This window comes from Sitophilus oryzae, unplaced genomic scaffold (assembly GCF_002938485.1).
Source record: "Sitophilus oryzae breed Bouriz unplaced genomic scaffold, Soryzae_2.0 scaffold_1492_pilon_pilon, whole genome shotgun sequence".
Classification (NCBI taxonomy): domain Eukaryota; kingdom Metazoa; phylum Arthropoda; class Insecta; order Coleoptera; family Curculionidae; genus Sitophilus; species Sitophilus oryzae.
Genome location: NW_022146161.1, coordinates 123,896 through 148,981, shown reverse-complemented (window position 1 = coordinate 148,981; position 25,086 = coordinate 123,896). Strand labels below are relative to the sequence as shown.

At 31.9% G+C, this 25,086-nt stretch overlaps 1 protein-coding gene across 2 annotated transcripts in view; it reads left to right on the top strand.

Moving 5' to 3' along the window:
• Positions 1-13,013, top strand: part of LOC115877443 (neurotrimin-like) — a 215,281-nt gene extending 202,268 nt beyond the window's left edge. For both annotated transcript variants that reach the window (XM_030893597.1, XM_030893598.1), the window contains 4 exons: positions 1,780-1,929; positions 5,794-5,868; positions 7,397-7,477; positions 12,795-13,013. In XM_030893597.1, coding sequence (XP_030749457.1) covers positions 1,780-1,929; positions 5,794-5,868; positions 7,397-7,477; positions 12,795-12,952 — 464 coding nt within the window. In that variant the 3' untranslated portion in view covers positions 12,953-13,013. The remainder of the gene's footprint in view (positions 1-1,779; positions 1,930-5,793; positions 5,869-7,396; positions 7,478-12,794) is intronic.
• Positions 13,014-25,086: the final 12,073 nt, after the last annotated feature.

The following is a 25,086-nucleotide window of genomic DNA, read 5'->3' as shown; positions in this document are numbered from 1 at the left end:
TGAATGTCCGGAGTGCGGTAGGCAGATAACATCATGTATCAGGCTTTTCAGTCACAGAAAAGCTCATGAAAGAAAACGCCTTGCGTGACCATCTTCTTTATGTGTGTCGAATACTCACCCGTCAGCGAGGAACGGCTGTATGTATGTATGTATTATGTTATAAATGAGCTCCTATTCGTAGTCTCGGGACTACTATTAAAGATGTAATTCTATAGAACACATTTTGTCACCTCCAACACAAAGTGTTGTACCTAACATTTTAAAGATTTTACAGTAAAGCGAAAAAAGGGTTTTCGTGCGATCAAAAAAATAACTTTTGTTAGATATGCCATTTATTTTGTCTGCTACAGCATTTGCTGTTAAAATTACGACGCTGTGGGGACTGTTGTAGAGAGTCATCCTGTATCTCAATAGTTAAGATGTTTGGTTTTTAACAAAGTATGAATGGTATATCCTTAGAATAGGTTCAAAAATCGGTTCAAGAATCGCCTCTTGAAATATTAACATGTTATATTAAGCAATACCCTTTGTGTTTGCTATAAGCTACTATCAAAAAACTGCTTTCTGTGCGTACGCTCAACTTTTGTTTTTTCAAAGCTATCACGGTAGCAGATAAATGTTATATTTTTGTGTTCGCTTAGGTTGTAATGTGTATCATTCGCCAAAAAAAAATTTGAAAATTCGAAATTTTCTGAAAAATTATTTGTAATTTTTTTTAGTTTCTAGTTAAAAAACATAATTTCTTGATAATATGGCAACATAGGTATTAGATTAAATTTACAAGAAAGAAAATCCAGAAAAGATCCAATGGTTCTCAAAATTTTAGCAAAAAAATAATTTTTTTGGAAATTTTCAAAGTAAAATAACTCCGTTATTTTGGACTTTTTATCGAGATCTACCACACTCTTAAAATACTTGCACTTATTTATGGGACACCCTGTATAGGTTTGAGTGGTAGAGGGAATCTTGTCAAAAACTTTGATATTTGTGTATTTTCGTCTAGTTTGTTGGTGTTATATTTCTGATAAACAAAATTATTTTTAAATGCAAAAATAAAAAAAAAACATTGGCTGACTAAGATTTGGCAATTGTCTTATAAAAAAGTTTACCGGTTTCAAAAATGTATTTTATTTTTTGATATTTATTATTTATTGACGGTATGTACTTTAAAAAAGGATCTAAATTGGTGATAAGTTATCTTTAAACCAAAATATTATCGAATCAGGATATTATGTCACAAACTTCAACAAGATAATAATAATGAGTATTTTTCTCTAAGTAGTTATGGCAGTTAAATTGTAAAAAAATAAAAATAATTTTATTTTCAATGTTTCTTACCTTGCGCTCACTCGTCCCACTGTGTGTCGTAGTGATAAAGATTCCCGCATGTCATGTGCTAGGCCTAAAAAACATTCGGTTAATAATTCTTGGTTAAAAACACTATATCCGAAAAGTGGTAAAAAAAGTAAATTTGACTTTATTATTACTTACGTATATTTTCTTAAATACACCCCTCAAATCGAGGTACAAAAAAAATACAGGAAACAAATCGGTAAGAATGACCGAATATAAGTCAGTTATTTATCTATCAAAGTTTTCATAAAAACATAAATACTTAATTCAGTGTTAGGCCATAGAAACCTAGCCGCAATAATTAGACTATTAAATAAAAAATTTAAATAAACACATTTTTTTTTTTCACAATTTGTCTGTGTGTGATTAACATATATTTTTAATTGATTTCATTGACTACATACTTTATATTTTTCTTAATTTCAGGAACAAAATACGAACCTACGATTGCAGACAATGCCTACAAAGTCCACATGAAGCTGGTTATTAGAAAAGTGAGTCAATCAGATTATGGATCCTACAAATGCGTGGCCAAGAATTCTTTAGGAGAGACGGATGGAACTATCAAACTCTATCGTAAGTAATTTCCATTAATTTTTTTCAATTTGTTTGTTTGATTTGACTGAATTGGAAATAATCTATTTTGATGAAGATTATACCAGTCACGCAATAATCTAATTTGTGATAATTTGTTATTTGATAATATAAATTACTCGATCATGTCTATTATATTTAAGTTAATAATTATTCTTTTATTCGTTAATATACTACATATTTTTGTATTTGTTTTCATTAATTTTAGTTTATTCAAGAAATTGGTTATTTAATAAAACGTAAGTAATCATCGTTACATATGCAGTATTTTTTTTCTTTACAGATTGATGGTTGCTAAATCGAAATTGCTAATATTGCTAAATCGGAATTGCTAAATAAAATTAACATAATATATTTAAAAAAATATGTTAAATAACTCAAAATAAAATATACAAACATAAATTTCATATACAAGCAAAAATTCTGTAAAATTATAAAAAAAAATGAAAAACGAAATAGAGGGAACTGAATGTATTGAATGTATAAAATCAGCTTTATTAGAATATTTCTTATCCAAAGTCACAAATATAAAACATATTGACGTTCATCTACCTACGTATGCATATCCGTCCAGTGGCAAACACATTTTCATGTAATAAAATCTCGGCATTCCCATCTCCATATGCCCCAATGGGAAAGCAGGAAATGTCAAATTGAATTTTATACTCTTCCAGCCTCTGGATCCGCTGAATCCCGTGCATATGCACTGTTGCCAAGTTTTAATATAGATACAATTTCGACAAGGTTGAATAAAAACGATCCTATTTATATAATGTTTTTTTTTATTTTCCTAGCAATATATGTTTCTTTATGATTTTAGGGAAAGTTGTACTTGTTTTTTTGATTAATCTCTTTTGATTAATATTAAATGTTTTTCTTTTTAATTTTCGCATCACTATATTATATATTTCTTTATGATTTTAGGGAAAGTTGTACTTGTTTTTTTGATTAATCTCTTTTGATTAATATTAAATGTTTTTCTTTTTAATTTTCGCATCACTATATTATATATTTCTTTATGATTTTAGGGAAAGTTGTACTTGTTTTTTTTATTAATATGGATAATTTTCAGAAGATAACTTTTGGGGTTATGTCCTAATTCTTCCCTATTTTAGGTCTTTTTTAGCCGACCATACCAATAGCTATGGTAGGTTATTAAGATCGGCAAACATTTTTTTTTAATTTCACTCAAAATGAGTTATTTGGGTCATAAATGACCTAAATACAAAATATTTTCATGGTGTCTATCTGTCTGTCTGTCTGTCTGTCCGTTGAAACTGATTTTAATTCAAATTTGCACAAAAATACTGTGGCACCTGAGAGTCTGGCCATTAGTTTTGGTGGCGGTGGGGGTATGGGAGGGGGTATGGGAGGGGGTATGGGGGGGGGGTTAAAAATTTAAAAAAAATTGTAACTTCAAAATTACAGTAGCTAGCGAAACGCGGTTTTCAAATTAAGATTAGGAATAATATTTGCAATAAAATTTGTAATGACATCAAAATCAGCCAAAGTCGCAGTTTTCGAGATATTAACATATTTTAGTATGAACAATATGGATATTTTTTGTATAGCGTATGACGTCACAGGTGGTATGCGTAAACTTAATGAAATTGGAGCCGATATCATACCTTGTTTTATTTGTACCATGCCTACAAGGTACGACTTTTAAATCTTTTTATATTATTTGGAACGTTTGAAATTGTTTAAAAACTTATTTGTGCCGTTTAAAAAAAAAGCAAGTTCTATTCGGAGTAAAAAGACTTTTTGTGCCTGTTTGTCGTCAAACGTACAGCTTCGCCACAGAAAGTCTCATTTTTACTCCTAATAAAACAATATACTATTCATAGATAAAAGACTTATAATATACTATCATATCGTCAATCACGTCGCAAAAATTAATACTTTTGTGACGTTTGAAACTTTGACACTAAAACATCATAAAGAAGCATAAGAATCTGTTTACCAAACCGGTGTAGCCTTCAAGGGTAAAATGAGTAAAATTCTGTAACAAACTGTTTCACTTATTTATTCCTAATTAATAAATTATTAAGTTTTCCAACTAAATACAATCAATACGCCCCCAAATGCAAGAGACAAAAAGCCAATTAAACGTATTTAATCACGAGCGCCGTATTCGTTTCTGCAATTACCACCTCAACCCTCCACCCCCCCTCCCGCGAAACAATAGTTATATAACATTTAATTACTGCACGTTAATCACGGCGCCTTGCAGCCGGCCCGCTGCGAGTAACTTGCAGCAGGACATTATGCCGAGCTCACTAATTAACCCGAGATTACAATGTCGCCGAGACATACATCGTAACCTTTGCAAATGGTAGCGCTAATAGGGAAGCGCGCCATATTGTCTTAAACAAATTGGGGCATCTGAGATTTTTTGGTTGAGTTAAATATTAACACTTATTATTATATTAACACTTTATATATTATTCCGTTGCAAATCCAGGCGAACCAGACCGGTAAACTACGGTAAAGAACGGTTCCTGAAAAACATCGGTTTGATACGGAACGGTTTGGTAAAATATTGGAAACGTTAAATGTTGACGTTTTCTAAATTTCAATACCTCTACTATAAAATTTATCTTTTATGCATTTTTAATGTACCTGTTCTCTGTTTTTACGTTTGCTTCTTCTTTTCAATAGAGTTTAATATTGAAAAGTACTTTATTAATAAACTGTTAAACTCGTTAGACAGCTCAAGTGAAGATTTGCAGGTCCAATCTTAAAGCAGATCAATAATAAACAAACAAATCTAATCAATATTTATATTTTTATAGCTTACAAAACATTCACGATCACTTGTCTTGTTTTTCATGTTTTCTTTAAATGTTCCTGACTCTAAGAAACAATGGCTGCATAATAAGTTTAAATGGTCCTAAAAAGTCATTCTTTTTAGTTGATTAAATTTATTTACCTTTACTGCCTCCCACAATTGATTTTGGAAGTAAATACAAAATATTATTACAAATTTTATAAATTAAATGAGAATTTCACTCGAACTTCCAATATTTGGTTGATTTATGTCACATAAATGACATTGATTGACAAACAAAACCAGAAAAACCAGCCTTCTCGCGCTGGTTAGTTTGGTGACAGTTATAACCGAATTTTTCAGGAATCGTGTTCCGTAATGAGAAAACTTTCAGGAAACCGATAGAAACAGAACATAAAAAGATAACCAAGGTAAGCAACGGAATACACCTTTAGTTTTTTTTAAAACAGTTGACGTTCTGTTAAAATCAGGTTAAAATGACATTATATCCAAGTTAAACTTCAAAATTAACAATTACTACCTGATAACACCTGATAACAATTATTTAAAAGTAAAACCAAAAACTTCAACTTTCTGTATGATTATTTTTAATTTGTTTTTAATTTTTACGTATGTTATGTTTATTTATGTTATATTCCTCAAAATCGAAGAAGCTATTGCCATACATTTCTAACATCTACAGATACATGAGCAATACATTTACTTTTATTAGGTTGTACTAAAAAAAATTCTTTTATTTTTCTTTTTTTGCATTTTGCGCATTTTAAAGAAAATTATAATACATATATTAATTTTATAATTTTACAGCTATTTCTAGACATCATAATAAGTGTATTTCTTATATAAACATCCACTCCAGACTTTGTACCTTAACCTTTCAAGTCTAAATACTATTTTCATTGATATTCCAGTTCCTAAAATTTATTTTAGGAACTTTTTTTTTTTTAATTAATAATTTATATCAAATTTATAACGTAAAAAATGCCTTTTTCATAATTTGGTATAACCAAAGCCTGTTTATTTGATTTAGCTGAGGGACTTCTATTTTTTTTCAGATATACCTAGCCCATCAACTGTACGACCTACAACATTATCAACAGCACCAACTGTTCATTTAGTTACACTGAAAGGTTAGTATTAATCGATTATTTTCAAGAAGATATATCAAATTCATGATTACTACATACAAAATTCTTCCCTTGAGGGGCTATATTTTTGAATTTTCAAATTCGGAAAAAGAAAAAAGGAAAAAATTGTTACGTTTGTCGTTAAGAGGGGAACCAAATCCCACGACCGATTTCTGGGCATACCCTTCATCAGTGCCCAGGGCTGTGCAGAGGTTGGCCCTCCTACGAAATGACAAACACAACTTTAACAATTTGAATCGGCGATCTCGCGCCAAACGATGGAAAACAGCATTATTTGGCCTCTCTAATATCACCTTTATATTATATACTAGCGTGTACCAGCGACTTCGTTCTCGTCAAATTAATCATTTGTAATGGCGATGATAAAGCAAAGCAAGAATTTCCATTAACATACAAACTAGATAAAAAATTTTCACATTTATGTCAGCATGAGAAAAAACAATATGGCGATATTATTATATAACTTGGTAATATTTGAGGGGTAGTTTCATCTCGTTGGAATTTGACTTTCGAAAAATCCGTTTGCCAAAAATATGCTTTTTACGTCAAACAGTTTAAGCAGAATCGTGGTTAAGAAATTACCCAACTTTTTGGAACACCCTGAATGATTTTTTAAAAAAATTCAAAATATGTAAAAAACCAAATAAATTATGCTTGTCCAAGCGTTTTCCCGAAAGACTGACCGTTTTTTAAATAACAAATATTGTAATATTTGAGGGGCGTTTTCACCCTCTTGGAATTTGAGATTCGAAAAACCCCTCCTTATCAAACCTCTCTACCGCCCACAGTCAATCCGTTTGCCAAAATGCAGCTTTAAACGTCAAGTAGTTCAAGCAGAATCGTGATTACTCAATGGTCATATTTTATGAAACACTTTGTATAAATTTATAAAAAATCTTAAAATATGTAAAACAACAAAATAAAATATACGTGTTTAAGAGTTTTTCCGAGAAACTCACCGGTTTTTAAATAAAAAATATTTTAATATTTGAGGGAAAGTTTTACCCCCTAAGAATTACAGTTTCGAAAAATCCCTTCTTATCGAATTTCTACACCCTAAAGTCAATCTGTTTTCCAAAAATCAGCTTTTTACATCAAGCGCTTTAAGCAGGATCGTGATTAATCAATGACCAGATTTTTCGAAACACCCTGTATACATTTTTAAAAAATCTTAAAATATGTAACAACAATGTAATAAAATATACGTGTTTAAGCGTTTTTTTGGAAACTTGACCGTTTTTTTTAATAAAAAAATATTGTAATATTTGAGGGGTGGTTTCACCCTCTTGGAACTGGAATTTCGAAAAATCCCTTCTTATCGAACCTCTACACCCTAGAGTCAACCTGTATGCCAAAATTGAGCTTCTTACGTTGAGTGGTTTGAGCAGGATCGTGATTAATCAGTATGTCAGTCACTTAAGGATTTTATATATTAGTATAGATTATCATTATCTATTACCTTTACTTTTATTACATATTACCTTTATATTAATGATTACCTTTATTCCAGATGCAGTTAGACAACAAAAGCATGCCATCGACAAAACCTCTAAAAACGCAGACGAGAATCGAAAACACGCAGAAAATGAAAGTAAGTTTTATAATATGTTTTTTATTCTTTCAAGATGGCAAAGTTCTAAATTTAATTTACTTAAAAATTAAGTTTCAGTATAAGTTTTCTTCTCGTAAATTTTTCCAATGTTTTTTGCGCAGTTAATTAAGGGGAACTACTGTACGTTAGTTCAGAAATTATTTGGAAAAAATTGAAATAAGAATGAAATTTCTACACCCTGTATTTACGAGACAAAGCATTTTAGAACATATATTTTTAGGAACTTTTTACCTATTGTTATCTGCAGAATATGCTGCCGTAGTTTTCCGAATACAATTGGGACCACCAGGTATACTCGTAGACCAGCTGGGTATATTTTCTTTAGCTTGCTGTTGATCTGTTAATTAATATCTACCATTCTAGTAATTAAAAATATACCATCTCATTTAATTAATATTATCTATCAGTCTAATTTGTAATTAGGCAAAAATATAAAAATTCTTCGAGATAGTCGAGAAACTCGACAAATTCCGGTAAAAAATTCTCGTATCTCGAGAATTAGAAAAGGTCGACACATAGGAAACCCTAGTCCATCCGTTCTTCAGTCTTAAACTGGTGTAATAATTATCTTTAAGCAAGTGAAACATGTTAATTTCGAGTTCTTCAATTAACTAATTAATTAAATATTCACTGATAAAAGTGAATCTCTCACTGAATAAAGCTAGAACTGAAAAGACAGCCAAGTTACAAAATTAAACGGCAACTTTTGCTAATGCCGATGCAAATTTATGCGGCAAGAATCGGAAAAAGGCAGAAATTAAATGTGAAAACATGCAAAATTAATTCAGCCGCTCCTCCGCTCGGTTATCTTGTCTGAAAAGTAACGAAAAGTAATTTAAATCTTGCGCTGTTGCTTATATTAGAACAAAAAGTAGAAAGAGAGAGAACTATTTAAGGTAGAACGGAAAAAGATTTATAGATTCTCGCAGTGGAACGAAGAAACAACAAGCTATTGCTACGAATTTTCCACTGGGAATTTTCAAATTTTCAGTTTCTTGTACGATTATTACGATCAGGTGGGAAATACTGTACAAATTGCAGTTTAAAAAAAAATATAAATTGCTTATCATAGCATTAAGAATTGCGACAAAAAAATTATATTCCCGAAAAAATCCATTTTCCTATTTATAAATCTCAAAATTAAAAAAAATATTCTTTTTTTTGGTGTTTGCAATGTAAGATACACCCCACATACAGAGTGTTCCATTGTTAAGATAGGAGAATGAGGTTTGCACAAACCTGTCCTAATTTTTTGTTAAAACATATTTTGTGACTGTCGTGGTTTCTAAGCCACAGAGTATTTTAGAGTTTTTTTCAATTTGGGATACCCCCCGTATCTTCCTTCTAATTTACGTTTCTTTTTTGTTTCGATATACAGAGTGGTCCGAACTGTATTCTAAAAAATTCGGAAGCATATTCTGCAGATAAAAATAAGTAAAAAATTTCGTAAAAATATATGTTCTAAAATGGTTAGTTTCGGAGATACAGGGTGTAGCAGTTTCATTTTTATTTCCATTTTTTCTAAATAATTTCTAAAATAACGTCAATAATTGCATGAGAATCTGGGAGTTTTTTGACATGACAAATCGAATTGTGATGTCAATATGACTCGTACGTGTAGAGGGCGCCATGTATATGATGTAACTGCTTTGAAGAGTAATAATTTTTTGTCCTTACCTGTATAAAACTACCTAATGAAAAAATATATATTTGCGACGTTTTTTATGTAAAAAGGACTTTTGGTAAAAATCGCTACGAGTAGTGGTTCTTGAAATATTTGGAATCTATATTATCAATACATGTCATCATTAGAAACTGTTTTATAATCATTCTTTTGAAGAAAAATTTATGATTACTTTAAAAAAATTAAAGCTTCCCCAAATTTATCATTTCAGTCAAATAACTACCCAATAGCATCTATCTGACTTCGAACTAAATCTGACCTGAAGCGACGTCAGACTTTGTGCAAGTTTAGGTCGGGTGCTGGTGATACGACCGGTGACGTCGCTTTCCTATTAAAAGCGACGTCGTTGGATCCGAGTCGGTAAATTCAACGATCTGTCGACGTACAAAATAACAACGTACCATTTTTGTTAATTTCCCAACGTCGTTCCCACGTTGGCTTGCATGACGTACATATACTTGAACTAGCCCGACGCGACGTCTACCCGTTGTCCGAATAGGATACGTCTTACTGATAATCCCTAAAGTAACGTCCAATTATATTTTGTTGTATTTTATGTTCATATTTATAACCTAATTTACGTTTATCTATTTACGTCCGTAAATACAACCCATTAGGTAGCATTTGCAACCTAATGAACATTATGAACATAACCTAATAAAGTTTTTGTAAACAAACATAATTTTTTTATTATGCCTAAAAAACACTAAAAATGCATTTAGACATTCATCTACATTTTACAGAAAGTGGTCGAGGCTTTTGCAAAATAATAATAGTAGTAGTGATGTCTTGCCTCCACCCACGAATGCTTTTTATCCGGAAGAGATGCTGCATTACAATGGTGCATCTTAATTTCTTTTTTTAGGGTTCCGTACCCAATGGGTAAAAACGGGAACCCTATTACTTCACTGTCCGTCCGTCCGTCTCTCACAAAGGTCTATATTATGAACCGTTATAGCTAGACAGTTCAAATTTTTACAGATGATGTATCTATGTTGCCGCTATAAGAACAAATACTAAAAAGAGAATTAAATAAATTTTTATAAATAAAAAAATACTTTCACTAAACATTATCGTTTAAGTAAGAATTTTACATAGAATATTTCAAGTCCTCGGTTGGCCGCGTGGTTAAAGGCTTTAGGCGTTGTTCCGTAGCAAGGCGACTTTTTTCAATTTTTACATATTTTTACATATTGATTTTTACTTTTTACATATTTATTATTGATTAATACAATTTTAGTAATGTGTTTCTTGATTTTTTTTTAATTACTTATACGTGCATTCAAAATTTCAGCTAAAGCGGTAAAAACGTTTATAATAATATAATGTCTAATGTATAAATAATGAATGGTACGGAACCCTTCCTGCACGAATCCGACTCGCACTTGACCAGTTTTTTAGCTTAGGAAACTAGCAGACCCCATCCTCTTTCCACATGCATGTGAGGTACTGGTCCCAATTCTATTAAATTTTATATACAAAATATATTTTATTTTTTACGCAAAGTGAGGTTGCGCCTACGAAACCGTTGAACCGTCAACCGTCAAACATTTTTTGACAACAAACCATTTACCTATCATAGACCAATAACAGACAACGTCGGGAATCGTTTACCAGGAATACGAAAAATTATATGCTCTGTGGTCGACGACGTATGCCGGCAGATCGCAAATTTTACGTGGCGTACGTTGTAATTATATACATCATAATACGATTATCGGCCGTCCGGTTTGATGATTTCAGTCGTGTGAGACGACTAATGTTGGTGACCCGGTCGGACTTGGTATATTGTTAGTTCGGACACAGAAATCCGCCATTCTTAACAAGTATCCGATTGTCAGCCATTTTAAAATCGTTTTTTGTTTTTAAAATTTATACTCACATTCCGATATCTAGTAGAATAATATTGATAAAGTTGAGTTTGGGGGGAACCACAGTACAGTTTTATGATTAAACCAGCTAGAAAATAAAAAACATATTTTGCGAGTTACTTTTTTATAGATATTTTTATTTCATAAATCTACCTAATTTTGAAGGCGCTCGTTGTTTTCCGGAGTATTTTAATCAGCTATATCAAAAAAGTGACTTCCGTTGACAAAACTGATGTCTGGATTAATGATTCAGAATTATTATAATATGAAATTACGTAGGCACTTATAGTTATATTCGAGGAGTGATTTTGAATCCATTTGTAATTATTTATATCTGCTTTTTTTACTTATTTATATCTGCAGAATATGCCGCCAAAGTTTCCCAAATACAGTTGGGACCACCCTATATTTCACGAGAAAGGTATCAAACTTTATTATTCACTATCCATTGTTCTAAGTTTATATATAAAAATAATTATACAAAAATAATTATATTCGCAAATTACAGCAGTAAAATATCCATTTGAAAATGATAAACCAATATTATAATGTTTGCTTTAATCAATGTCAAAAGTGTTCAATTAAAAAAACTTCTCTTTTATTTCATATTTACCTGCTTTGGATTTCTATTTTGTGTGTGTTTTTTTCTAGTTATGTTTTGTGTAGTTAATTTATTTATGAGTTTGAAAACATAACGTGCAACCTGAAATTAATAACACAAAAAAACTCAAGAGCGAATGTGCCGATTTTGTATATGAATTCTTGCTCATATACCCGGTATGTGAGTATATGCTGCATAAACCCGGTATTCGTTTTCTCTCCATATACCGGGTGCATCTCAAAAGTGGCTTACCCCTATAATTTTTTATTTTTTCAGATAAAAAATATTCATTTGTTAGTATTTGACATAAATTAGGATTGATTGACGTATTCAATTGTTTTCAGTCACTTCCTGTTTCACCGGAAATGACTACAACTTTTTATTTTTAAATAGCACCGTCGGTATAATTTTTACTTTATTCGAAAGAAAATTACACTTTGAATAGAATGATAACTTTAGACTTTTTAGCTAAAGAAATCGTATTTTAAATTTCAATCTAGAGTGTCATGGCTGTGTTAAAAACACTAATTTGTAATCAAGGAGCCTAGGAGAATATATTTGATCGTCTAATGTTTTTTGTGTCTTATCCTGGCCGGTAAAAGATGCCTAAATCCTATTTTTAATCATAGCTCAATTTTTTCAAACGGAATAAGAGTGGCTGATTGTCATGTTTGAAAAAAGCAATTTGTGCGAATAATTTGGTGCCACATACTTGGTATTTCGTGTCAAATTATCGTTATGAACCGCATGTTACGAGTTCAAATAAACCGGAAATGTCAAAAGTTGACATATGATATGTCATTCTATTCAGAGTGTCATTTTCTATCGAATAAAGTAAAAAGTACCGAGAGTGTCATTTAAAAATCTAAAGTTGTAGTCATTTCCGGTGAAACAGGAAGTAACCAAAAACAATTGAATACGTCAATCAATCCTAATTTATGTCATATACTAACATACCAAGAGACGCAAATATAATAGCCCGGTATAATAGCAGAATAATTATTAAAATATCGGAAAATTTTACGGAAAAATATATACTGAACATTATTTTTTAAATAAATTAGGTTAGGAACTCCGCCATCTTTTGCAATTGTCAATTCAAGTCTCTCAAGTCTGTAATAATTGATTTTTTAATTACAGATTCAAATATCCTGGATTACAAAAAAACGGACGTAGAAGAATTAAATCAAGACCAAAGTTCACAACTGGCATCAAATTGCCCTCCTGTATGTATAGATATCTTCATTACTATAGTGGTATGTCGGATGTTTTTAATGTTATGTAATATTATATGCTAATTTTCTAACTCAAACCATTTTTTAAAATTTGTAAACACATAATTTTTTATGTTTTGTGGGAACTTATAAATAGTATTAGAACATAATAATTTTGAAAATATTTCAGCCTTTTAATAATATTTCAAGCAATAATTTTTGTAAATATTAGACGAAAAAATTAGATTAGAATCTTGTAAAATATACAGAGTGTCATAATATTCCGTGGACATAGAACTATTACTAACTCATAAAATCAAAACAAGAAAACTGTACGCATATTGCCTATATACAATAGTGCTTCGTTCGTCAAGTAATAAAGGCTTATTTACTTTTTTTAATGCCTGAAAAAATATTAGTACATATTTTAACAAGAGGGAAAATGCAAAACATGGAGTTATTATTTCCTATTGATACCTTTCATATAAATTAGAATTAATTGGTGTCCAATTAATTGTGTATTTTGATTTAAAAAATATCGGGCGGCTCATTGTCACTGAATATTGAGACAGCCTGTATAGATAGTGTCAATTTGGGACACACTGTACAGGTAGTAAGAAAATACGCTGTGATACTATTAAGTCTAAAATAAATAGCAGAACTTGTGATCTGCGGTTTCATTGATGCGTTTTTTGTGCCGATACAGGGTGTCCCATTTTGGTAGAAATCATGCGGTATCTCCGTTATTAGTGAAGAAAGAAGGGTGCGGTTTGCACCAACCCGTCATACTTTTTTGTCAAAACGAAGATGCTGTAAACAAAATTATCATAGCCCTCTTCGTTTCTGAGCTACATGGTCTTTTTGAAACATTTGCAATTTGGGACACCCCTTGTTTCTCTCTTATTGCTAAAGATATCGAGAAGGTAAAGGTGTTTGTTGTAGAACTTTTTACGTAGAATAGAGTGGCGTAGTCTAATTATTCTACAAAAAGAATATTTTTGAAGATATGAACTAAAGTTACGTTTTCTTAAATTGAACACAATATATATTTATAAATTATATGATCTGGCTTGCCATAAACTTCTCAAAAATGTATATATCACTCTATATTAATTTTCACTATTTATTGCAATATTTAAAAGTTTTTATTAAACGATCAGATTAATTAGTAGGCCATGATTGATAATAAAAGGAACTAAAGAATAATTAAAAGTATACTGCTTTTTTTCTCTTGTTTTATTTTGGGAGCCGCTAATAAATTCTTCTTTCTCTATTTGTAAATCTTGGAAGCTATCGTGCCTGAACTTTTAGATATTCCTTTAGCTAATTTACGTGAAATATACTTTCAGCAAGAGGGGGCCCCCTCACAACCTTGAAAATATTAGAATTTTGTTAAATTCATATTTCTCAAATCAATGAATTGGAACCAATGGACCTATATGATGGCCTCCCTGATTCCCAGATTTGTCCGTTCTCGATTTCTGATTTTGGGGATTTTTGAAATATAAAATATATCGTGGTAACTACAACAGTGCTAAACTAAAACATTCTGTTAACTCTTGACATCTTCCCCTAGGAGATGCTAGACCTTGTCGTTGGTGGGGAAGCTCCTGGTCAGGTGCTGTGGGGAATCCCCCCTAGCACTTGGCTTGGTCTAAGAAGCATCTCACTCATCGTCTTGTCCCTGACTGTAGTGTCGTGGCCAGGGAATTGCACCAAGACATATAACGATACCGGGCAGGGCTACGGACAGCCTCAACCTTGGGGCATCGGGGAGCACCCCATTGTATTTTATCCCTTACTTCTACATGCGGGGCTCTGTAGAAGTGGACCTACTGTCCCTAGCGACTCATGGGAACACTATGAGATCGGGTAATAATAGTAATAAAAACATCACCGGTGAAGCTGTGGGGAAACCCCCTAGCGACACTGGGAACAGTAACAATGAAAGTTCCAAGGGGCCCAACCCAAAGAGAACTACAGGAGAGGTGGCTGACACTTGCGTGAGACCATCCTCCGCAAGTGGCATACAAGTTACCACCTCCTCCAAGGGTCGGGAGCCTACCTCCTACCTCTAAACCCAACAGGCGACACAAGCTACCGTTTCGTCTACCCGGCCTGGGTCGTAGCTCCTCGACTGTGAAGGACACGGGTCTCCGTAGGAAGTCCGGAGACTGTATGATGAGTTATAACTCAAGAAAGGGGGACACAATAGATCTCTAAGGTCGCAGGGATTAACCCCCCCTCCCACTTATTCTAAATTCTAAAATTCTAACTACAACAGTGTCGAACACCTGGAACATGCTTTCATAATGCAAGCTAATAATGCAAGCTTTTAGATATTTGCAAACCCATCCCGTTATAATAAATTCCGTAATAAAAAAGAGAAAAATATATTATATATATTATATATTGCAGTAAATAGTGAAAATAAATACAGAGTAATATATATTTCTGAGAAGCTTATATTAAGGTGGATTATACGATTTATAAATATATAGTGTTCCATTTGGAAAAAACATAACTTTAATTCATATTTTCAAAAATATTTTTACTACACCAGTATTTTACGTAAAAAGTTCTACAAGAATCAGTTTTTATTTTCTCGATATCATCCAATAACGGAGATACGGATCACAATGACGGAGATACGGGAGCTGTCCCAAATTGCAAAATTTTCGAAAAGACCCTGTAGCTCAGAAACGAAGAGGGATATGAAATTTGTGTTTACAGCATCTTCCGTTTGACAAAAAAGTGGGACAGGCTGGTGCAAACCGCATCCTCCTATCTTTACTAATAACGGAGATACCGTATGATTTCAACAAAAATGGGACACCCTGTACTTATTAAAACCACACGAAACAAACAGAGAGAAAATAATTCAAATTGGTTTATTATTTATAATAACACTATTGAAATAAATTTAAAAATATTATCTAATGCATTTGGTTTTCGGTCGATATTTATTTTATACGAATTTACTGGTACGTCTCTGACTCTGTGACAGCTGGCTTTCAACTAAACTAGAGAAATCCGAGTATATTTTATTTTATTTTATATTATGTATCCTGCGGAGAAAGAAGAATAATAGAAAGCTTTTATATTGAGACGCTGAAAAATCAATGCTCCCGGTTGCAATAAGAGAGTTGCTCATCTTTGGAGAACAACAAATCCTGATATTTCATAGAAAAATAGTAGGGAAAATAAAACTCGTCCATTACTTTTTCCTTAAAAATAAATAAAATATACAGGATGGTATCTTTTAAGAAGACCCGCTTCGGGACCACAACTTACTAGTCTGTTGACTAGGATCAAAAGCAAAAGCATGGATTTAATGTAAAAATTACGAAAAAATGTTAGTGTCTTCTTCATAAGCGAATATCTCCAACAAAAATAAAGCTATTGAGATGAACTAAAGAACAATACAAATAAACTAAACATTAAAATAAATAATTACACTAAAAAATAAATAATTTATCTACATATTGCTTAAAAAATTATCAAAATCGAAAAGCCAGAACCAATTATATTAATCTTTAAAATACATCAAGATTCGCATCACTAAAGACACAAACCTTTGATATAAAAAATACATATTAATTTTATGTGAGGAATCTCCCCATGAGCGATGGTACATTTTTTTAAAAACCCTCTATATATTTCAAAATATTGTTACACCTACAAAAAAGGCACTCAAAATACTTCTTTATCAAGAACCTGTTTTTGATACTGTTTTTATATTTTAAAAATAATTTTTATCTACAAAATTCTTCAAAAATAATACAAATTATTTGTAAAGCATACGTTACGCTTATGCTCAGACAAATTTAGCTTACTTTTTCTTCTTTTGTTGTTTTTATATGTTTTTTTCTCTATCTTTTTATTTATGAAGGTAGAGGCACTGTCCTCGCGAGTTTTCTCGAATACTAAAAAAGGCCGTAGCATGAAAATGGAATATGAAATATTAAAAATAATATATATTCTTCTTTTGCCCCCGAGCATACAGGCAACGTTATATTAGGGATTATCCACGGACTTCTATCTCTCCGAATATTTTATATATTCGTTTAAATATTCAGAGGAAGTAAAGTAAAACGTATTTTAATTCGATTTTTCGAACAATTGTATGGGTATTCCATTTTATAATATAAAATAAATAAAATGTAAAAATATATAACTGTGTGTATATAACTGTAAATAATAACAATCCGTTATGTATGTAGTAAATATTAAGATTAAGGAAATACTAATGTTAATGAACGGCTTGCAATAACTTTATTAAATAAGAAATACCTTTCTTCAATTATTTAGAATAGTTCATAATTTTTTTATAGGATTCTTTTTATTTATTAGCGTTACGTGTAAATAATGTGTAGAATTATTACAAATAAAGGCAGTGTAATTTTTGTAAAACTTTGTTTTATTTTACATATTGGCAACCTAAATTATTTATTATGCATTTACTTAAATATTTTCTGTAGGAATATTATATTAACATCGGTATCAAATGGATTGGTCGTAGAAAATATCACAAGAGGTAAGTTCAATTTTTTTTAAATATGTAGTTTATAGGCCAGTAAGCGAGGATAAAAATAATTTTAGTTTTTGAGACATGTCAAAAAAAAATAAAATTTTTTAAAAAATAAAAAATTAAAAATCTTTTTGTTTTGAATTCATGCCTTTATTGATTTTTGTAATTAAAACGGGTGGTTTATTTTTCACCTCCGAGAAGGGATGGCACTCACTTCCAGTGCGAAAGCACATCCGAGGACACACGACAATTCGGGGACATACTGTATAATTGAGTACTAAATAACAAACTTTAATTATTAAATTTTAAAAATTTTCTTAATTTCTCAGTGTATGAATCGCATATATTTATTGTCTTTCAAGATTCTTATGATTTTTGCTCGTTAGTTTCTCACAAGAGATAGCTCTGACCCCCATGATTCATTCCACCTTTTAATACTGAAGAGTGGCAACGTTTCTATGCTAGTTACGCACCGCGAGTGATAAGCGCCCTCTAGCCGCAATTTATGGAAGGCTAAACAAACGGACGTGGCGGCAAATTTATTGCAATTATCTTTCTGTGCATGTTATGGGCTCATGTGCGACCTGCTCTAAATTGTCGAGCTCTAACCGGGGATTTGAGGTGGCTCTAAATTTATCCTCACGTTTCTTATCTTTATAAACCTCTTTCTATACTCTTCAGAATGATTTTATTTTTTTTAGAAAAATTTAAACTGCTCTAATCGCTGAAATAATAGAATCTTATACTGGGTGGCTTGTGTTAGCATTATAAGGAACACATACTGGAATCACAAAGGTTGTGTCAGAACAGAAAAAGGAAATACAAGATACGTAGACTTACAAAGATGTTAGACAGAGATGCACATTTTCACCATTATTGTTTAACGTTCATGCCGAGTATATAATCCAAAAATCTCTTCAAAATTGTCCAGAAGGGGCTAAAATAAATGGAAAAATTATAAATAATATAAGATACGCAGACGACACCATGGTATTAGCAGAATCCGAAGACCAGCTGCAAACCCTAATGGACAAACTGACAGAAGAAAGTATGAGAATGAGTCTAGAGATTAACACCGTCAAGACAAAAACTATGATTTTCAACAGACATCCGCAAGAAAATGAAAACACCGACATAAAGATAAACGGCGTCCATCTCGAATCCACGCTGAGATATATTTACTTGGGCAGGGAATTAAACAGCCAGCTAGACCACTCTAAGGAAATCAGAAAAAGGATTCAAATAGATAGGACTGGTTTCCTCAACATGCCGAAGATCTTATGCCATCCGAGAATAACTATACCAACGAAGCTAAGAACATTAAAATGTTATATATGGCCCGTACTTCAATATGGATGCGAAACATGGACGCTAAAACAAGAAGACATAATAATAATAGCTCGAGTATATAGAGTTTAACGCCTTGGGAGTAGCAAGGTACAGCTTGCCATACTAGAGCCGTTCGGTATACAAGGAAGGTAATGTGGCTAGCACTACGCTTCAACGGCCTATTATTGCCTCAGGATTGTGAATCCCAAGTACTCATTTAAGGCTGAACCGACCTAGGTACCCAAACTATTTTTATTTTAATAAAAATAGTCGGCTGATGCAATGCCGGGTGTGGGGATTGAACCCGCTACCTTGAGATTGGTAGACGAGAGCCTGTACCTCTACGCCACCGGGCAGCCTTTTTCATCAAGACATTAAACGCCTTAATGCGTTAAGTTTAAAACAGAATGAAAACTCGTGCACACCTAACATGCCCAATTAAAATCAAAAAGGCTTCCTACCTTGGACACATAATACGGCACTCAGACTATGAAGAAATACAGCTTATAATAGAAGGAAAAATCGATGAAAAACATAGCATAGGGAGGAAAAAAATCATGGCTATGTAACATAAGAGATTGGACCTACACTAACGGAAACGCCCTTATACACCAAGCTCTGGACAGAGAGTGATATGCCATATTCACCGCCCACCTCAACAGAGAAGGCACCTAGGAGGAGGACTTCAGGCCTTATTTATAAGATAAAAATTAAGCGATATCAAGCTTGGTCTATTCCTTATTAATATTCAGTCCTTAAGACATAAAACAGATGAACTATATCTTTTACTAGAAGAACTTGAATTTCCAGATATCATTGCCATAACTGAGCACTGGTTAAATTTTTATGAGCCTGTATTTGTTAAAAATTATAACACAGTAGCCAGATTTAATAGAACAAATTTATCTCATGGAGGTACAATGATAATGTCTTTAAACAACGACTTTTCCGAGGTAACTAGGTACAATGATTTGTTATCTGAAAAAGTATTCGAATTTTCCATTGTCCACCATAATGCTTATGACCTTAACATTATTTGTATTTAAAGAACACCTGACTCTGACGTGCAATTATACTGTCATAATCTACTAAACTTGCTTGAGTCCCGGCCCTTAAAAAGCAAATTAATTTTGTGTGGTGATCTTAATATTGACTTTCTTAGTGTATGTGCTGCTCAGGAGTTTCTTCAGTCCATTTTTGATTCTTTTGGAATAGTCATGCATGTTGGTTCACCTACCAGAATATCCAAAAACCAGTTCTAGTATTATAGACTGTGTTGTGTCATCTTTTGATCCTAACTCTATCGCCTGTAACGTCTTTAGCTCGGGTCTCTCTGATCATGAAGCAGTTTTAACTGAATTTTCGATGAAGTCTAAAAAAGCAAAAATGCCCCTCGTAAATTATTCCGTATTTTTTCAGAAAAGAATGATCAAAAGTTCAGCCACTTATGTAAAACAACCAACTGGGATACTCGCTCTTATGATGTCGACACCGAATTTTCTATTTTCGTAAAAACATTAACCAGTCTAGCGTTCAAATCCTTTCCTCTAAGGCCTATCAAAAATAAGCATAATAAACCTTGGACCACTAAAGGTCTACGCATATCTTCTAAAAACATGCGTTCACTATCTCACTTAAAATTCTCAGAGAGTGTCTTTTTCCACAATTACGTAAAACTATACAGAAAAATTTATCATAAGTTTATAAGAGCCTCTAAGGATCTTTATTATAATAGGAGAATAGTCAATTCTGGTAATGTTGCTAAAGAAACATGGTCTATTGTGAATAATTTGAGAAACAAAGCTTCTTCGTCTAGCAATATCTCTACCTCACCTGAGAACCTTAACGATTACTTTGTAAATGTAGCGAAAAACTTAACTAATACCATATGTCCTTCTCATGATCCACTTTCATATCTTTCTAATGATAATGTAAACTTACACAGTTTCTTTTTTTTGCCCGTAGTTTTAGAAGAGCTTAGCAGTACAATTAATACCATCAAAAATAAATCCTCATCTGGGACCGACGGGCTAACTTTAAAAATGTTTTCGAATATGCCAGAAAGCACTCTGAATCATCTAACTACTTTAATAAACATCTCATTCCAAAATGGTATTTTTCCAAAATGTCTTAAGACGGCAATAATCATTCCTCTGCATAAAGGAGGAGACAAAGATGAACCTTCTAACTATCGCCCAATTGCACTCCTTCCAACGCTATCTAAGATCATATAAAGGTTGGTTAAAGGAAGGCTGGTATCTTTTCTGTTTAAGTACAAAATACTTACTGAACATCAGTTTGGATTTCTAAGTAACAAGTCCACAAATGACGCTATGTTTTCCCTCCTTAATAAAGTTTACTCCAGCCTAAATAACCATCATTCTACAGCAACAATTTTCTGTGATTTTTCTAAGGCGTTCGACTGTGTAAATCATAAGATCCTAATTAATAAACTGCAGCACTATGGGTTCAAGGGAACATCTCCCGAATGATTTAAGTCGTATCTGAGCAACAGAAGTCAACTTGTGAGGGTGGATACCACGTTGTCTTCTAGCAAGCCAATAGAATGTGGAGTACTACAAGGCTCAGTACTAGGCCCTATTTTGTTTCTTCTTTTTATTAACGACATTGTTAACATAAACATCAGTGGCAAATTACGTCTTTTTACCGACGACATTAGCTTCACTTGGAGCAACAAGGACGTCACGGCACTTCATAGGATTATATCAAATGACTTAATCACCATTAAATCTTGGTGCTATTCGAACCTCCTGAGTCTCAACATTTCTAAAACTAAAGCTTTGTCGTATAAAAACTCGCTGCGGCCTTTTGTACTTAACAACACCACCATTGACGTCGTAAAATCTGTAAAATTCTTATTCTTGATATTCACTGGGACTAAACAACAGAAAATTAATAAATAATTAATATTGATGATTGAATTATCGATGATTGATTACATACTTTAAATAAAAAAAACTATATTTTTTATAATATGTTTCAGATTTTTACCTATACTTGTTGCCAAATTGTATAGTTCTAGGTCAACGAAAAGAAACCTACAAATTTTGATTCCCGTGAATGTGTTGAAATATCGGGTGCGTTTCAAAAGTGGCTCAGCCCTATAACTTTTTTTTTCAGAGAAAATAACTAGATTTGATATGTTATTATATGACATAAAATATAGGATTGATTGCCTCATTAATTGTTTTCGGTCAAATTCCTGTTTCACCGGAAATTGACTTACGATTTTTAAATGGCACCGTCGGCATTATTTTTTACTCTATTCGATAGAAAATGACACTCTGTATAGAATGACATATCATATGTCAACTTTTGACATTTTCCAATATGGTTTATTTGAAATTGCAACATGCAATTCATAACGACAATTTGACTTGAACTACCAAGTGTATGGTACCAAATTATTCGTAAAAAATGCTTTTTCCAAATGTGCTAATGAGCAAATATATTATACAGTGTGGTCCGAACTGTATTCAGGAAACTTCGGCAACATATTCTGCAGATAAAAATAAGTTAAAAAGTTCGTATAAATGTATGTCCTAAAATACTTAGTTTTGGAGATACAGGGTGTAGAAGTTTCATTTTTATTTCGGGTTTTTCCAAATAATTTCTGAAGTACCGTCAATATTTGGATAAAAATTGGTATCTGGAAGTTCTTTGACATGAGAAATTTGATTTTGATGTCAATATAACTCCTACTAGCTGGTTTGAGGAGTAATAACTTTTTGACCGTACCTGTATAAAACTACCAAGGGAAAAAATATACATGTCTGTGACTTTTTCCGTAAAAAATATCTCTTTGTAAAAATCGCTACGAACAACCGTCCTCAAGATATTTAGAATAGAAATAGTAAATACATGTCATTATTGACGAAAAATAAGCGCATATTGAGTACATAGTTCTTTGACTGAAATGATAAATATGGGAAATTTTTATTTTTTTAAACTAATCATAATTTTTTCTGCAAAAAAATGATGATAAAACAGTTTCTGTTGAACTTTTGGCACCAACACATTTCAAATCATTTCACTCTAATAACTATTTAGTCAACATGTTTAATTTATGTCAATGATTACAGGTATTGATAATTTCGATTGCAAATATCTCGAAAACCATTAGGTACTCGTAGCGATTTTTACCAAGAGACCTTTTTTACATAAAAAACATTGTAAACGTATTTTTTTTTGCTCAGTAGTTTTATACACAAGTACAGCTGGTTCCAAAAAAAATTAATACGACTCTTTACACATTTTTTTCGAACATTTGGGCAGTGTATATTTATGTGTCAAGTATTTTGACATGTTAAGGTTATTGTGACATCGTATAAAACAACTTTGCTTTTGACAAAGTGGCAGATAAATTTTTCAGAACGTCATGAGTAGCATGACATGAGAATGAAAATTCTACGCCCTGTATCTCTGAAACTAAGCATTTTAGGACATACATTAAAAAAGTTCGCATAAATAAAAAAGTTCGTATACTTTTTTATTTATTTTTATCTGCAGAACATGCTGCCGAAGTACCCGGAATACAGTTAATATGACTCCTACTAACTGGTTTGAGGAGTAATAACTTTTTGGCCGTACCTGTATAGGCCCACCCTGTATATAATAATATATATAATAATATTTTTCCAAATATGCTAATTGTTCGATTTGAATAAATTGAGATATGATTAAAAATACGAATAGGGCAGCTTTTAACCGGCTCGGGCAACACACTAACTACATTAGACGATCAAATCTATTTTTCTAAGGCTCCTTTCCAATCCTCAAGATTAAAAATTAGTGTTTTTAACACAGTTTTGTTTTAAGCGAAAAAGTCATAAGTTGACATAATATGTCAATCTATTGAGAGTATCATTTCTATCGAATAAAGTAAAAAAATATAGAGGGTGCCATTTAAAAATCAAAAGTTGTAGTCATTTCCGGTGTAACAGGAAGATACCAAATCTCGTTTTCAGTCTGAAAAAATAAAAAAGTTATAGGGTTGAGCCAGATTTGAGAGGCACCCGGTATATTAAAAAACACCGAACCTATTTCATACCTCTCTAATAATAATGTCGAACACTACACTTTTATTAAATACGCCCCAGTGCATGTTATTAATTTTAATAAAAACCTTATTTAACTTTTTTTTGATCTCTTGTCTGGAGAGCTTCATTAAAAATTGCGTTTCCAATTTTATTAACAACTCGCGACGGAGGAAACTCGAACCTTGTATCAAAGGGATTATTAAAATATGTCGAGTGTCATTGAAGATAACAAAGAAATCTCTTATTATACGGGCCAGACCGCGACGTTATATAGTCGTAGATATAATATATTTGAAAATGGGAATTATTAGAGGTATTTTAAATCCGAGAATTCTATAACGAGATAGGATGTACTTGGAAGAATAATATTATATTCTATTATATCTTACGGCAGAGTTCGTAAGAAAAATAGCCGATGGAATAGAACTCGGGCGTGCACAATTCTTATTATATATGACATTACAAAGAGCACAGAATAAATAGAAATTAATTTAATACTAATAATCTAATAAGCTAAAAGAATTTCGGACTTGTCTTTATTTTGCTTACACAACGTTTCTCGTACCTGTATAAAACTACCGAGTGAAAAAATATACATTTCCGTGATTTTTTACGTAAAAAATGTCTCTCGGTAAAAATCGCTACGAGTAAAGCTTGATTTTCATGCATCCGTTGTCCGACGATACGATGATACGATATTAATTTTATTGGTTGAATTTAAAGGCTTCGATTGGTTAACCTTTTCTAACCAGTCAAAGTCTTTAAATTCAACCAATAAAATTAATATCGTATCAACGCATCAAAAATCAAGCTTAACCGTTCTCAAGATATTTAGAATGGAAATAGTCAATACCTGTCATTATTGACACAAAATAAATATGTTGAGATATAGTTATTTGACTGAAATGATAAATTTGTAAACTTTTTATTTTTTTAAATTCATGATTATTTTTTTTCGAAAAAATGATGGTAAAACAGTTTCTGTTGAATTTTTGGCATAAAAATATTTCAAATTTATGATTTCAGTCTAATAACTCTTTAGTCAACATGTTTAATTTATGTAAATGATAACAGGTATTGATAATTTCCGTTGCAAATATCTTGAGAATCATTACTTGTAGCGATTTTTACCAAGAGACTTTTTTTTACGTAAAACCATCGTAAATGTATATTTTTTTATTCAGTAGTTTTATACAGATACGGACGAAAAGTAATAACTCTTCAAACCAGTTAAAATATGTAGGTGGCGCCCTCTACAAGTACGAGCCATATTGACAACTAAATAAAATTTCTCATGT